Source organism: Protopterus annectens, chromosome 8.part0, assembly GCF_019279795.1.
Source record: "Protopterus annectens isolate FY-2018-M chromosome 8.part0, PAN1.0, whole genome shotgun sequence".
NCBI classification, from domain to species: Eukaryota; Metazoa; Chordata; order Ceratodontiformes; family Protopteridae; genus Protopterus; species Protopterus annectens.
In genome coordinates, this window is record NC_056741.1 from 1,290,345,955 (window position 1) to 1,290,362,077 (window position 16,123).

The 16,123-nt window shown below is 40.4% G+C and overlaps 1 protein-coding gene across 6 annotated transcripts in view; it reads left to right on the forward strand.

Moving 5' to 3' along the window:
• ARHGEF1 (Rho guanine nucleotide exchange factor 1) overlaps positions 1-16,123 on the forward strand; it is a 3,019,431-nt gene that overhangs the window by 2,347,897 nt on the left and 655,411 nt on the right. For all 6 annotated transcript variants that reach the window (XM_044080805.1, XM_044080809.1, XM_044080807.1 and 3 more), the window contains one exon: positions 10,832-10,932. In XM_044080805.1, the coding sequence (XP_043936740.1) occupies positions 10,832-10,932 (101 nt within the window). The remainder of the gene's footprint in view (positions 1-10,831; positions 10,933-16,123) is intronic.

Here is a 16,123-nt window from a genome sequence, read left to right on the forward strand (position 1 = left end):
ACGACTCGCCCCTGCCCACCTTCACATACCACTAGGAGGAAAACTCTCCTTTCACTCAAGCACCTGGGCCACCATTGCCAAGGACCAATGGGTTCTGAACATTGTCTCTCAGGGGTACAAATTCTCCTTCCACACCCTTCCAACCCTAAAAAGGATCCCAGATCTACTACCAAATCAGTGGGCAGAGGCTCAAAAGCAAATCTATTCCCTGCTCTCCTTGGGGGCAGTAGAACATGTTCCTGCAGAGCAGATAGGCCAAGGCTTCTACTCAAGACTTTGTCTGGTGCCCAGAAAAGAGGGCACCTTGCGCCCCATCCTCGATCTATCCATTCCAAACACATTTCTGGTGATCCCAAAATTCAAAATGCTCACCCTCCAGCAGCTGCTACCCATGCTCTCCAAGGACGCCTGGCTAGCCACCCTGGACCTAAAAGAGGCTTACCTCCACATTCCTATCAGGGTGTCCTGCAGAAAACATCTCTACTTCATGGCAGGATCTTAGCACTTTCAGTTCTCTGTGTTTCACTTTGGCTTATCTGCTGCTCCCAGAGTTTTCACAAAATGCCTGGCTCCGGCGATTGCATTTTGCAGAGAAAGAAATATTCAGATTTACCCCTATTTAGATGACTGCCGTATTCAGGCAGACAGCCAGGACAAGCTGCTCAAAGACATGGCCTTTGTAAAAGACCTACTAACCTCCCTAGGGTACACAATCAACGAAAAGAAATCCAAACAGGTACCCACCAAAAGGATAATCTTACTGGGAGCAAGTCTGGACACAGCATCCCAGATGGCATGCCTTACACCAGAGAAACAAATTTTCGTATCAGCTTACTTCTCTCAACTGGCCACCAGGCCCCAGCTTTCTGCTAGGAAAATCCTGCAAGCCGAGAAGTTCATGGCCTCTTGCATACTCCTCATTCCGTATGCCAGACTGCATATGAGGAAACTTCAATGATACCTAAAGAGCCTTTGGTGTCAACACTCTCAAGGTCTGGAAACTCTTCTGCCTATTATTTCTTGCCTGAGGAAGGAATTGCTGGCCAACAGCCTTCTCCCACAACAAGGAACTGCCCTTCTCCCCACACCCCGCCTCCCAGACCCTGACCACAGACGCATCAGACTACATTTGGGGTACACACCTGGACAGCAGGTGCATACAAGGCCAATGGAACCCCCAGCAACTCCCCCTGCACATCGGTCTAAAAGAGGTGATGGCTGTGCAGCAGGCCTTGATAGCTTTCAAACCCCTCCTCTCTCCAGGGGCTCTCCTGATCAAAACAGACAAACACCACTGTGATGTGGTATGTCAGCAAGCAGGGAGAGACTCACTCCTACCTGTTGTGCAAGCTGGTCATGACCCTTTGGTTCACGGCCTCTTCCATGCAAATACACCTGTTAGCACAATACCTGCTAGGCTCTCTCAACTCCCTGGCAGACCAATTAAGCAGAAAGCTCTTGGACCCCCACGAGTGGCAGCTCAACAAAAACACTTTCTTCCTAATAACTCAGAAATGGGGAACCCCAGAGGTCGACCAATTTTGCCTCCCACACCAACCATCAGCTCAGCAAATTCTGCACCAGGGAGCATCACTGCATGGCTTGGAAAGCGGATGCCCTGTCCTTCCCCTGGGTAAACCTCATAGTGTATACCTTTCCTTCCCTACCTCTCATTCCCAGGGTACTGCTCAAAATAAGGGAGGAAAAACCAAGGACCATTCTCATAGCTCCAGACTGGGCCAGTCAGCATTGGTACCCCTTGCTGCGCAGCCTATCCCCCGCTGCCTCCATGGAATCTTCCTCAGATTCCAAACCTCCTAACCCAGAGGGAAGGGGAATTCATGAACCCCCAATTGCAGATACTCAATTTGACAGCTTGGCTTATACCCTAACCAATCTGCCATCCTCAGTAAACAGGTTCTGGATGTTATCTGAGAGGCCAGACGTCCTAGCACCAGAAAATCTTATGCAGATAAATGGAAGAGTTTCTGCACCTGGATCCAGGCTAAGGGGGCAAATACATCACAGCCCTCTCATCCTGGATTAATTAGCTGACCTACTACACAGTGGTCTCTCCTTCTCTTCTATAAAAATTTATGCCTCTGCTATTTCTGCTCATTTTCCCCCTGAGCAGCCTCTTTTTTCACACCCTCTGATTAAACGGTTCCTCAGAGGGGCTAGCAACTTGAGGCCCCCCCAGAAGGGCACCAACACCAGCTTGATACCTTAACTTTGTCTTGGAAAAGCTCACCCTGCTCCCTTCCGAACTAGATTCTTTTGCAGAGCTAAAATTTCTCTCCTGGAAAACAGCCTTCCTCCTCCCCATCACTTCAGCCAGAAGAGTCTGAGCTGCAAGCAGTCATGGCTGTGGAACTCTTCATCATCTTCTATGCAGACAGGGTATCCCTCAGAACTAATCCGTCCTTCATGCCCAAGGTGGTGTCCAGTGTGGCTCTCAACCAATCCATCCATTTACCCACCTTCTTTCCTATCCCCCAAAACAAGGGGGAAAGGATTTTGCACTCTGTAGATGTGCACAAACAGCTCTGATACTATCTGGATAGGACTAAAACCCTTCAGAAAGTCTGATCAATTGCTGGATAGCTTTGCTTCAGAGGCAGAAGGCAAAGCCATCTCCAAACAAACCATTTCCAAATGGATAGCACACTGCATCCGTTTCTGCTACAAACAGCATGGCAAGCCTCCCCCCAAGTGGGTCAGGACACCCTCCACCAGAGCAGCCTCCACCTCTGCAGCTTTCCTTAGAGGAGTCCCCACCAGGGACATCCTGGAGGCTGCCACCTGGACATCTGTTCATACTTTTACCAAGCATTACCACCTGCCTCTCTTCTCCACATCCAGGGCAGTGTTTGCCTCTGCAGTCTTGCAGGGCATGCTAGCCACCCCCTAGCTTCCTGGACTGCCTCCACCCATTTCCTCAGCTTTGGGAATCTACCCAAATGTGATAACTGCAACAGTGAAACATGAAGACCATAGCACAGTTGTGTACACTTACCATAAATGTAGATGTTCGAGTGTGTTTGCTGTTGCAGTCATGGTTTCCCTCCCTCCATCCCCCTTTCTCTTGTTGTTCTCCTTTCCTTACAATGGGCATATTGGTATTTATTTTCCACTTGTGGGGTTCTACCACCAGAGCCTGGCCTCCTACTTTGGGAGCTCCTGACAGGTTAGGGCAACAAAAACTGATGTAATGGCATTGGATGCTTTCCTTTATACCACTGACGTCCTGACGTCAGTCCTCAAGTGACAGCAACCGACGCAGAAATGCTTAGTCTCTGGTATTCAGGCTGGGCGATGGCTACCCTGGCAGGGATAACCCAAATGTGATGACTTCAACAGTGACTAGACTCGAACATCTACGTTTATGGTAGATGTGCACAACTGTACTTTCTGACAATAGATCTAGTTATTTGTATCTCTACAATATATGATGTTATGCTTCCACAACTATTATTTTTTTCTTTAGCTGTTTAATTGTACTGTTGTAATTGTGATTTATTAATTACTCATTTCTTGAGTACTTGTTTAGTAAACTAAATTGTTAATTTACTGGAGCTTTTCTTCCCTGGGTCTTCACTGAAAATGGGCTACTGGCCCAGTTGGACACTACCCAGTTAATCAATGTAAATAAATAAATTAATAAGTAAATAAATTTTGTGATACAGAATCTAACCCTGCCTCACTTTGAGATGTCCAGTATAATAGCATTAATACCTGTCCTGAAAGACCCTTTTCATGATGGCCATCACTTTAGTAAGAAGAATTTCAGAATCACATATCCTTATATGGAGGTCTACATGTATAGCCTGGCACTCAGAACAAACCAATCCTTTTTGCTTGCTTATAAGGTATTGTCACAGTGGCTCTAAGCTAGACAGTATTCCTCAAGTGGAATTTGTGGTGAGGTGTTTAAGAAATAGCTCAGAACCTTCCTGTTCTTCTGGATCTTTACAAGCATATGTATTTGTAACACAAGAAAATATATAAAATAATAATAAAACTGTAGTTTTATTTATTTATTGACGTTTGTTAACCAAGTTAGTCAAACTGGGCAAAGCCCTTTTTCAGCAGAGAGCCGAGGAGAAAAGCTCCTGTAGTACATTACTTAAAAATGGTTTACCTTTAAAACCTCTATTTGCAGAAGGGCGAGTGCTCATATGAGCAACTCGAAACCACAAAACTAACAATGTTGACAAACCTACATGTTCAAAAAATAGCAAATCGAACAGCAGATTCGCTGTTTTTCGAACATGAAAGTCGAAGAAAAAAAGTGCAAAACAGGGGGACAGGCCACCCCATGCACCCCCATGTGGGGGGCTGCGCCCCACCCCCCCACTTTATTATTCTAACGCTGTGATCGCACTACAGTGGGGAAAGGAACCATTTCCCGAGCCCCACTGTAGTGCAATCCATCCCTGAATGTCGAATGTTCAATGAGCGAATCTCACTGTGTATTCACTCATTGCACATTCAAACCTTTTTGCATTCGGCATTTGCAAACTGCCTTTAGGAAATGTGCTGTTCACCCTTCTGCAAATCGCGGTTTTAAAGGTAAACCCTTAAAAACATTATGTAACTCCAATAGTACATTACTTAAAAAAAAACATTATGTAACATGGACAACAGTTGCTAAAGAAAAAACAAGAGTATATATGTATAACAGAACGTAACTTGGTCATTTGTTTACCTGTGAGTAAACTCAATATAAATTAAACACAGTACATATCGGAGACAAAGGTAGCATATTGTATATACATGTTGGTGGTTATAAAAACTAAGAACATTTGTAGAAAAAAAATAGAAAGATGTTTGCAGTAGGCGGTAATAAGATAGCAAAACAGTAAAGGAGAGGCACAGAAGTACAATGAAATATCAAGTAGTCCAAAGAAACAGAGTAAAAAAGGTGTAAACTCAAGTCAGGTAAAAAGAAAAGTAAGTGAAGAGAAAATAAGTATTTGGTATAAGCATCAGTGGAAAAAGGAAAAGAATCCCAGGGAAGGAAATTGGTGATAGGACTACTGTGGTAGCAGTCAGGATGACAGCAGTCTCTATTAGGACAAAATGACAAAGTTTAAGCACTTAATTAAAATAATTTATAGCTCCTTGGCTAACACCTTCCAGGAAAATAGGCAACCATAAACACAAGCAATTTATATTAACATCAGTTAACAACTGCAAATAGTTTACCAATAAATTAATTAAAAAACAAATACTAGTAAAGAACACTCTTCATGCATGCTCCCTATTTAAACCATAAGGTTGCATTGTGTTCAGTTTAAAACTAAGTAATGTTTCATTATAGAAAAGATAATCCCTAATATTAATGCCTTCTCTTTCACTCGTATTTAATTTTTGTAAAAGTGTAGTGTCCAAAAGAGTACTGTTGCTCTCATGATACTGCAGAAAATGCATAACAACTGGACTGTTATCTTGCTATCATTGTATTGTTGATATCTCATGTGCATTCTTAGAGCCTTGTAATTTTTCTTGCAGTCTGATCTGTATAAACCATACTACAAGGACACCACAAGGCATAAATAGCACCCAGGGCCGGTGTTAGCATTTTGGGGGCCCCCAGCAGATATCAAGCTGGGGGCCCCCTAGGCACTTGCAGTCTATGTATCATCCTATTGCTGATACCCCTCTTAAGCAACCTTTTAGTTTGTGCTGCAAACTGAATGACCTGTAGCTATAGTGCTCTTAATTACAACAGGCCTGTGTACCACACTATGTTGGCCCATCTCACAAAGGGATATTATTTACAGATACTGGAATTTAGTTGCACCAATTTTACGTTGCAGGAACTCTATGCACAGGTTTGGACTTAGGTGAAATGGCATCCTAGGCCTACTGTTTCAACCACCCTACACACACACACACGCACACACACACACACGCACACACACACACGCACACACACACACGCACACACACACACACACACACACACACACACACACACACACACACACACACACACACACACACCCTCCAATCTTCCCCTGATCACCCCTCCCTCCATCTTGGGTTTCCCATGCTATGCACATTACTTTTTTATTCCTTTTCTCAAATTGTGCTTTACTCTTCAGCTTTTTCAAGAAGCCATATCTTCCTATATGCTCTGAAGTGCATTTTAAAGTTTTTTTTTTTTTTTTTTTTTGCACAACCTTTTCATCCATTGATGGCTTGAACAGAATTTTTGATTAAGGAAAGAAATTGTGTTGCTGTTCAGCTTTAATTTGCCTTGTATCCTGTCAACACACCTTTCCTGACCAAGTAAGCACAGTAATAACCATTTAGGAAATAATTCAGTTAAGCCAGAGCCACCAGAAGCACTGGGTTATGCATGTTCTGAAATACATTTAGAGCATTTTCCCAACTTTTTAATCCAGCTTGTACCAAAGGTTTAATGTTCAAAGATGACAAAATAGTGATTCACAATAAACTAACAAGCCAATTGCTATCTGGATATACAGGTCTTATCTTGGAACCCCCCCCCAAAAAAAAAAAAACTGTCTATGTATCCTTCTGGTGTTAGACTGGGATGAAAGCAGAGGTTCACATTTCTACATTCATGTATTTCAGGTGAATGCTGACATACATGTACATAGCATGCCTCCTCATTCCTCAACCCAAACTGTCAAAGGCAGCTACCTGCATACATGCTTGAAGTGTGATTGTGAGGAAAGTGAAAAAAAAACTTTGTTGCTCCTAGATAGTACACTGCCCCTGCACAAACTATAGTAACCCTCTTTGTACACCTCCTGAGGTCTGTCAAAAAAGTAAAAGAAAAGAATGAACACATTGTCTTCAGCTCAAACACAAGGTATAATAACCTCATGTGCACACCTCTAATGTTTGATTGTGATGGCAATTAAAGTAGTAATAACCACACAACCCCCCCCCCCCCACACACACACACACACACAAAACCTACAGCAGTTTTCTGTACACACACACACACACATACACACACACATTTAGAATGGGTGCAGTTGAGAACATAGATAATTATCAGATTTATCCTAACAGGGTCGTATCAAACCCCTGTTCGGGTTAAAGAGCGTAATCAGAAAATTAATACATTTTTCCTCCTCATTTTCCCCAACCAGCAGCAGCTTTTTTGGGGCCCCCACACAGTCAAGGATGATTAAGGGAGCCCCATGTTTCCATTTATACAGTCTGGGGAGTGGGGGCTCCCAGACTCTTAGAAGATCTAAGTGTCTGAATGTTCTGTGATATATTTTATTCATTACTTTTGAAATATAATTATTCATTAGCTACATTTTTAACTGATACCCAGAAGAAGAATAATGTCTGTGTCCTGACATTAGTGGGTGTGTGCACAGGTAAAAAATCACTGTTATTTTACACACACATACACACACACACATAAGCCATACAATGCTAGTTTTGTACTTATTTCAACAAATAGCAGTACACTGTGCAACACTGGTATTGTCACACCAGATCAGTGACTGCCATATAGCAATTGCCAAACAGCAGCAGGGGTAAGTCACTTTTATTTACCTTACCTGATTTTTCTCATAGTTTTGTTGTATCCTTTGTAAAACGTTTGATTTGCTTGTAAATCATCCAGGGTTACAGTCAATAAGCCCAGACATCAGATTTTTATAGTGATTTGACCAAAAAATGAAAGCTGATGAAAAGGTGTTATACTATTAACTTTTTAATTGAATTTGTGTAATGTTTGGAACATGTTCATTATTTTGAGCCTTTATTCTGCTATTAGAGGGATTGCAATGAATTTTTCTGCAAATAAGTTGAAAGTTGCAGTAGCTGGTGTTCTACCAGTGTTTATAAAATTCCCTGAAAAAAGAAAACCATCCCTGAAGATCAGAAGCATCAGCTTTTCTTAAAATCCAATGTTTGCACTGAGAACAGTCACTCTGGGCTGCTGATCTCTCTAGTGCTTACCTTGGTTATGTTCATTATCAGCTTTATCCTAACAGGGTTATATCACAGACCTGTTCAGGTGAAAGAGCATAATCAGGAAATTAATGCAAATTTTTCCCCAACTAGCAGCACCTTTTGTGGGGCCCCCACATATAGTCAAGGATGACTAAGGGAGCCACATTGCAGCCATGGGTATTGCAAGTACCTAAGGTTGGCTATGTTGTTAATTTTAGTGGGCTGAATGTTCACTAGCAGAGTTTAACTAAGCCAGAGGTGCTGTATCAGTGGTAAAATATTTAATGGAATTGTGAAGCCTGTTGCTTGATAAAACACTGTTACTGGTTACTGTGACCAGAGACATCTTTGAATTTTAAAGGAGATGTAAGTATGACTTATTACTCATCTAGTTTATTAAGTACACATGACTGTTGTATTAGCTTTTGTTGGTTTGACAGACCTGTTGCAAAATATCAGGGTAAGACAAACTGCTGTGGTTGGGGGCCCCCCAGCGACAGCAGGGTTCACTGGTGCCTAAAGCTAGCTATAACAACACCTATACTATCAAAATGTAAAACATTGTATCACTTCAAATTTCTTATTTAAGTTGTCCAAACTTCTGACAATACCAAAACAGTAGCCACAAGGATAGGCACCCCTAAAATGTGGATGTACATTCTTTTTCCTCTCCTTTCTACTAATGTAGTGAATGTGGACTAAAATATCCCTAACATTTTTACCTCTAACAAGAAAGTACAAGTACATTTTGAAAAATTGTTCTTAGTCACATCTACAAAATACTTCCAGTACTTTTTCATTAATTGAATCATATTCTTTGTGAAAATATTGTATAGTGTAACAAAAAATATTTTTTCTGAAGCATTTTTATCAGTTCCATGATGCATATAACAGCATTCATCCAAACGATATGATGGATGTGATTGATTTAATCACTCTTCCCTATCTAAAGTAAACACTTTTATTTTACGGTTCTAACAAGTCACTCTTGCTGTACCCATAATCAACACAATTTTGTACATCTTTCTTCACTTCTCTCAAAAAATGTAAATGGGAACTACATATTCCCCTAACCATAAGTAACTCTCTGTATGGTAATGAAAATTTAATATGGGGTAGATGACAACCAGAATCACTAAGCTTTCTATACTTTGAAAATAACCTTACATCCGGAAACACCAACCGGAAACACCAAAAAATTGATTTCATTGTGATGCATCTTCTAGGTAAATGACAATCAATGAGGATTGTCATTTAATATATCTAAAAATACAACACCTTCACCTATACTACCTTTATACACAAAGTATGTAATCAGTAAAATGAAAATAACTAACAACATGTTGCTGAGTTAAAGAATCTCTTACAAATAAAGTCCGGGTCTATATTACCAAAGTGAAAAACCCTATGCGCGAATACCAAAACATCGCCCCCTATACCGCGAACTGCAAAAATCCCGAATGCACTAAACCGTGAAAAAAAAATATCGAACTGTCATAGTCGGCCAACCCCACCACCCGCTACATACTACCTACCCAAACAAAATAAATAAACCACATGCATACACTAACCAAACCCTACTTCTAACCTAAACTAAAGCACCAAAACCCTACCTCCAACACTACACTAATCCCCATAAACACAACTATCTATGCACTCTCCTTAACCCCTCCCTAACCCTAAGGTCTGTAACTACTGCACACATCCCCTACAGACATACACCTAAACAAAATAAATAATACACATACATACACTTAAAAAAACCCTACACCTAACACTACAGTAACTCTTACATACATTACCTATCTATGAGCTTTATCCTAACACTAAAGTCCTATCTTATAGGTTCATAGGTTAGTACTAGGCTAACTGCCCTTGTGAGCCATTGTAAGCCTAGCCAATTATCTCTTGTGAGACTCAAACCCTGCACCTTGTGTTTGTAAGGTAACCACCTTAACCATTAGGCCACCCTCTCCCTCAATTGTCACACACTTACCTTATGGAGCTGTACCGCAGACGGGCCAACCAAAACAAATTGACATTTCGAACTTCGCGGTTTTGACTGTTCAGGGTTTATGTACCTCACGCAATACGGTTCAACGTCTTCATATTCGCCTAAAGGGATTTTCGATCACATAATAGGAACCCATAAAATCCTGCTTACACCATCCCCATAAACAAATTCTGCATAGTGATGGGCAAAGCTTGCCTCCATGGCAATATCAGTTATTTGAATATGTTCCTCAAACAAAAATCATCCGACTCTTTCTCAGAATTCTCTTTACCCAGGAACATCTATAGTGCTTACATTCCAAAACTATGTTTTATACTTGTAAGTAAACTATTTACATAGATTGTCTTTGTTTTATTCTATTTATTGGTAATAGCTTACATAAAAAGAGGAGAGGATGTCATGGACTCATTACCATTTTCTGTGTTTCTTGTTGATGTTCTTGGTGTGGGAAGGAGGTCATCTCCGTTCTGGTGTGTCCAGTGCTAGGAACATTAGACTAATTTCCAAATGTAGTAAATTGTACTGCTGTTAGGTGAGCATGCTTATTTTATTTATTTATATTTGTACATTTTTAACTGTGAAAGTACACTGGTATGAAGACTCATTTCAAGCACGACACAGGTAAGGAGACATAGAAAATGTGAAACAGTGCGGTAATTATGCAAATGTACTGTAATTGGTTGAGGTTGATAGACTAGTGATATCATAAGTGATTGAGATGGTGGAAGGAGCATTACACAATTGAGAAGGAGAAAAATGTTGAAAGGCAAATGGCAGTGAAAGGATATATCATACACATTGACTTTACCTTGATGCTTTGTGTATAGTGGGCAGTATTGATGCCATTTTTTTGTGTGTTGACAGAACAAGAAGAAGAAAAGCAACGGGTTTTGCAAGCAGCAGATTGCTGTCGCAAAATCCTAAACCACGTGAATGAAAAAGTCCACCAAATGGAAAATCTCCTGGTAAGGATATGGTAGCATCTCTTCTTTTTATTTAAGTAGATCATTGTGCATTTTTGTCTGTCCTTGACATTGTGTATGCATTCCCTTAAGTTCTGAGGAATTTTGTTCATCCCTGCAGAATATTTAGATGCTCAGAGCCTTTTAGGGCAGTATGAAGGCTCATGGGTTTTGCCCTCGACTTTCAGGGTTTGAAATCCAGTCCTGTCTTATCACTGTAAAGTGTGCAGGTTACCCTGTGTCTGTTAGTTTTCTCCATCTGGGGTCCTTCCCCCTCCCAAAGATGTGTGGACTGAGACTTTTTAAACATTATATTTACTTTTGTGTCTTAGGTTACTGCTAAAGAGAGTCTATAGTGGGTCAGGTCAGTTAACCAGCTAAAGTAATTTATTCTTTGATACCCAATTCATGTTACTTGGGGTGGGGGTGCAGAGCCTACTCGGGTTAAGAACTAGTCCTGAATGTGAAGCCAGTCCGTCACAGGATCCACATATCTGTACAGGTAGATATCAAGCTGGGAAGACGTCTGCCCTTAGGGACATCATTACCTTCCCTATATAAAGCTGGTGTTTACTTACACCATTTTAGATCTTTCTTGCTGCATTTGTTAGTGTAGGTACCATTATATAACATCTGTAGTCAAGCATTGTTAAGTCTGCTCCCGAGCTCAGTTCAGGTACATAGACCATGAGGAAATCTTATTGTTTTATTGGCTGATATACTTGTATTGTTTAGGGGAATCAGATGACCAGCAATATACTTAATAGTATGTCTACTCCTAAGAGGAAAGGTAAATGTTCTTGTGGTAGACAAATTCCATATAAAGATTTCCACAGCTGTTATGTAAGATGCCCAGGTCCTAAACACAACTTTAAAAGCTGTAGTGCTTGCCAGGGCTTTATACCCAAAATAGTTGGGAGAAAGGAACATTCATTTCGGAATCTATTTAGACTAGAAGAAGCTTGAGGCCTTGACTAGTACATTATGGAGTCAAGTTCCTATCCTCAACATTCCTTGTAAGAAGTGTGTGGAGGAACGATTTGAGAAGGTAGTCAGAGGCCATGTAAAAGTTGTTGATTTATTAAGCGTTCTTTTCAAAATCCACTTTTCGTCGAGTACACCTTACTCAACTTCATCAGATACAAGTCTGAACTGCTCCGCAGTGAGCCTGGTCCAAGTTCCACTGGGCTTTCAGCTTAGTAGGACCTATCTTGATCCTCCATGCATGGAGGCATCCAAAGGTTATTCCTAAGTGACCTTGGATAATGACATGCATAGACCAGGGACTACAAAAGAACTTGAGCCAAGCAAAAATGTCAGATGTCTTGGTTACATTTCTTGAGCCTCTGACTACCTTAAAAACAAACTGATAAAAACAACTCCGGTTACCAACTCCAAAAAACAGCTTGAACTCCAAAAAAACCTCGCTTACAGCTCCCAGACACAGTAAATAACCGTGAACGAATGTAAAAGTTGTTGATTTATCATGCTTTCTTTTCAAAATCCACTTTTCGTTGAGTACACCTTACTCAACTTCATCAGATACAAGTCTGAACTGCTCCGCTCCAGCAATACACAATAACACAAACAATATGCCAAATGGATGCAAGAGAACCTCTACATTTTTCTTCTTCCTTATACAAATTCAGTTATCCAAATGACAGTTTTTCCATAAGGTTGATACCAGGTTTGTATTGCTATAGCATATAGCTATATATAAGGAAGAAGAAAAACGGAGAGGTTCTCTTGCATCCATTTGGCATATTGTTACAACTTTTACATTCGTTCACGGTTATTTACTGTGTCTGGGAGCAGTAACCTGAGCAGTAACCTGAGTTGTTTTTATCAGTTTGTTTTTAAGGTAGTCAGAGGCTCAAGAAATGTAACCAAGACATCTGACATTTTTGCTTGGCTCAAGTTCTTTTGTAGTCCCTGGTCTATGCATGTCATTATCCAAGGTCCCAGTGGAACTTGGACCAGGCTCACTGCCGTGGACATCAGTTGCCAAAGCTCATTTCATAGTTTCTAAAGTGGAGAATGGGTAAACCCATGATTTTAGCTAGGAAGCATGTCCAGGGTTGATCCATGGAAGTCTGTGATTCCTGTATACAGGTTGACCCAGACAAGATGACTCAAACATTTAAACTTAGGATGCCCTTAGAGGCATCTTTTCCATATACTGTTGTTGATGGCAAAACTTAAACTCAATGATAAGCTGTGGTACTGGACTAGGAAGGGGACTTAATACTGTTTCTGGCAAGCATGCACATTGTCATGGTGTGCTTTTGTGGACTTGGTTCTGAAGTACTGAAGTTCATCTTTACATGCTCATTGGGTGGTAGACACAGAATCTAGGGGTGTGTCAAGCATTAGAGTCAACCTGTGGGCTAGCAGTGTAATTTGTCTTGCACATTATTGTAAGGTTCTGAAACCAGCCTGGTGTGCCTTGTATGGCATATCCCCTATGTTAAGAGTTATTGGAGAGGGATGAACGTGATTAGACTTCTCTGTTAAATTCCACACATGCAGTGGTTTACTATTTGATGTACAGCAGTACACAAGTAGCAGCAGCATAGTTGCTCACTAGTAACAGGAAACACAAGCATGTCAGTTTTAGTGCATCATATAAAAAACAATGCCTCGTGTTAAATCCAAGGCACCTATCAGCCTGAGCTGGTGGTAGCTTAAGTGGATACAAAAGATCTCACAACACCTACTGATAAGATTAGGGGAATTTCCCCAGTGTCTTGGCCAAATTTCCCCTTGTCCATTTGAATACTACCTTGGGTCCCCATAGAAAAGAGACTGTTAGCCTTTTGGGCCTAACCTAGTGAATAAAGTATAAATAAAAGAAAGAAAGAAAACAGCAGTCCACTTTACAGTGCTGCAGAAACTAAGATTAAGAACCCAACAAACCTACTGCTGTAGTTACCTAACCTATTGCAGAAATTCCACCACCCAGACTACCCACTCCCATACCTTCTGGATAAGTTGATTACAGTTAGCTGATACCTTATTTCTGTTTTTCTCATACCAGTGTACAAACTGAAATTGTGTCCTATGCATTCTTAAGTTCTGTCATTTTCATTTATCCTACCACTTCTTTGCAAAGGCTGGTCTGGTTAATCACCATCTTTTCGGTATCTTGAAAACCACAGAAGTGCAATAGCAGCCTTAAGAAAATCATTGTATACCAGTGTGAAGAATGACTTGGCTAAAAAATAAAAGGGGGGGGGGTCTGCATTGCTGCAATGCATTGCAGTGTTGCAGCACAGGAGGAATGGAAATCAGTTTGTGGTAGCTCATAAAATTGCTGTAATTACAAATGCAGCCATAAATGTTTTGTAGCTAGGCCTAGAAATCCCTGTTAGCATTGAGTCTGGGTGTGAGATGTTAAAGATATTTTTCTGCCTTGTTTTTCCAGGACTGCCAGTTGTTATTCTCCATGTAATGACAATCTGACCTTTTTTTTTTTTTGCATTGTCTTGATGACTGGAGCCATACTCACCTAATGTCCCGGACGAGTTTCCTCTTCCAGTGGGGATTTGCCTTTGCAGAGCCCTTTTAATGGTGAGGCTGCAGTGAAGGAAGAAACATCAGTTAGATGACCTGCCCCCAAACCCTCTCCCTTAGCTGCCAGCAGTCCTTGTCATAGCAGTACCTACAATGGTATGAGTGTAAGTGCACGCTTCCTTGTACATGGTGTGCTTTACAGTACAAGAGCACTGCTTTGTAGGTTTCTCTGCTAGTCTTAAGAAGGTTTCTTTCCTCAGGCAACAAGGGGTAGCTAGTGCAGTGGCCCTCAACAGTGATGGTAGAGAAATAATTTGTTACTTACTCACTGCCATCCCTCTCTGGTTGGCTCCTATGGAACCTGAGATGCTGATAGAGTCTCCATCAGTTAGGGTGCAGTCAGGACATTATTTTTGTGTACTGCAGAGCCAGCCAAGGAATGTTTGATATCACAGCAAATATGGGCAAATCTGTGTTAGTGGCTGCTCGTTCCTATTGTTAGTCATGTATGAGTTATGATCACTCCTGTAGCTAGAGCTGTCTTATACATTATGATGAATAAATATAGACATTTTTATGTGCATAAATGCACTGAATGTTCATTTCCCCCATCTCTTTGTATTATGTATTTGTGCAGGTAGTGTGTGCATATGTGTGTGTGTGTGTGTGTGTGTGTATATATATATATATATATATATATATATATATATATATATATATATATATACATACATATATGGGACTACCTTGACCCAACAAAATTGTTTCAACGAAACGTAATTAGGCAAGCTCTATTTCATGAAAGTGCATTTTTGCCGAAATGCACTTTCGCAAAAAGGCACCTAAGTGAACAGCAGCGGGGGCTGTTGCTTAGATCGCGGCACAGTAGGGATAAGAAAACAGGAAGAATAGAATGAGGCACCAAAGTTACACACTGAAACTATCCACAGTAACTTTATTTAGAAAAGAAAAGTAGGTGAGCGCTTTCACAACTCAGTGTTGCTTCATCAGACAATGTTAATGCAGACCATGCTTGGTTAAATACTTAAGCAATCAGTGTGGTTTCAACTATTTAAAGCAATACAGTCAAATAATTTAACAATTAAACACTATTAGTACAAGCTTATGCAAACTATGTATTTAAAACCAACCTTAAAGTACATGTCTCTCTGTAAAAACCATCATTATTGACCATAATATATGTAAAAGTATAAAAAATATATATAATGTAAAAATGTCCTATATAAAATCTTAAATATATATATATAAGTAAATACAAAAGCTTGATGAACCATAGTACCACATTAAAACCTAGAAATTAATGTTTAAGACGTCTTTCTTTAAGGCAAGGGACTAGTGAAGTACAGCCATTCAAGCCCGGATATCTATCTGCATTCAGCTTGATAATCCATTTCTATTCTAACTCTTCCGTATAATTTTCTATGTCCCCACCTCTATTTGTCCTTAATACTTGTTGTAAAACCAAAAATTTGAAGCAGTGGGTACTGTTTGTATTTAAAATATGATTTGCTAGGGCATTAGATTGTTTCAAATTTCGTATATCCCTTGCATGTTCTAATATTCTATCTTTAAAAGTTCTGTTTGTTTTTCCGACATAATAGGCATGACATGCTTGACAAAAACTAAAATAAATCGCATCTGTACTCTTACAATCATAGTA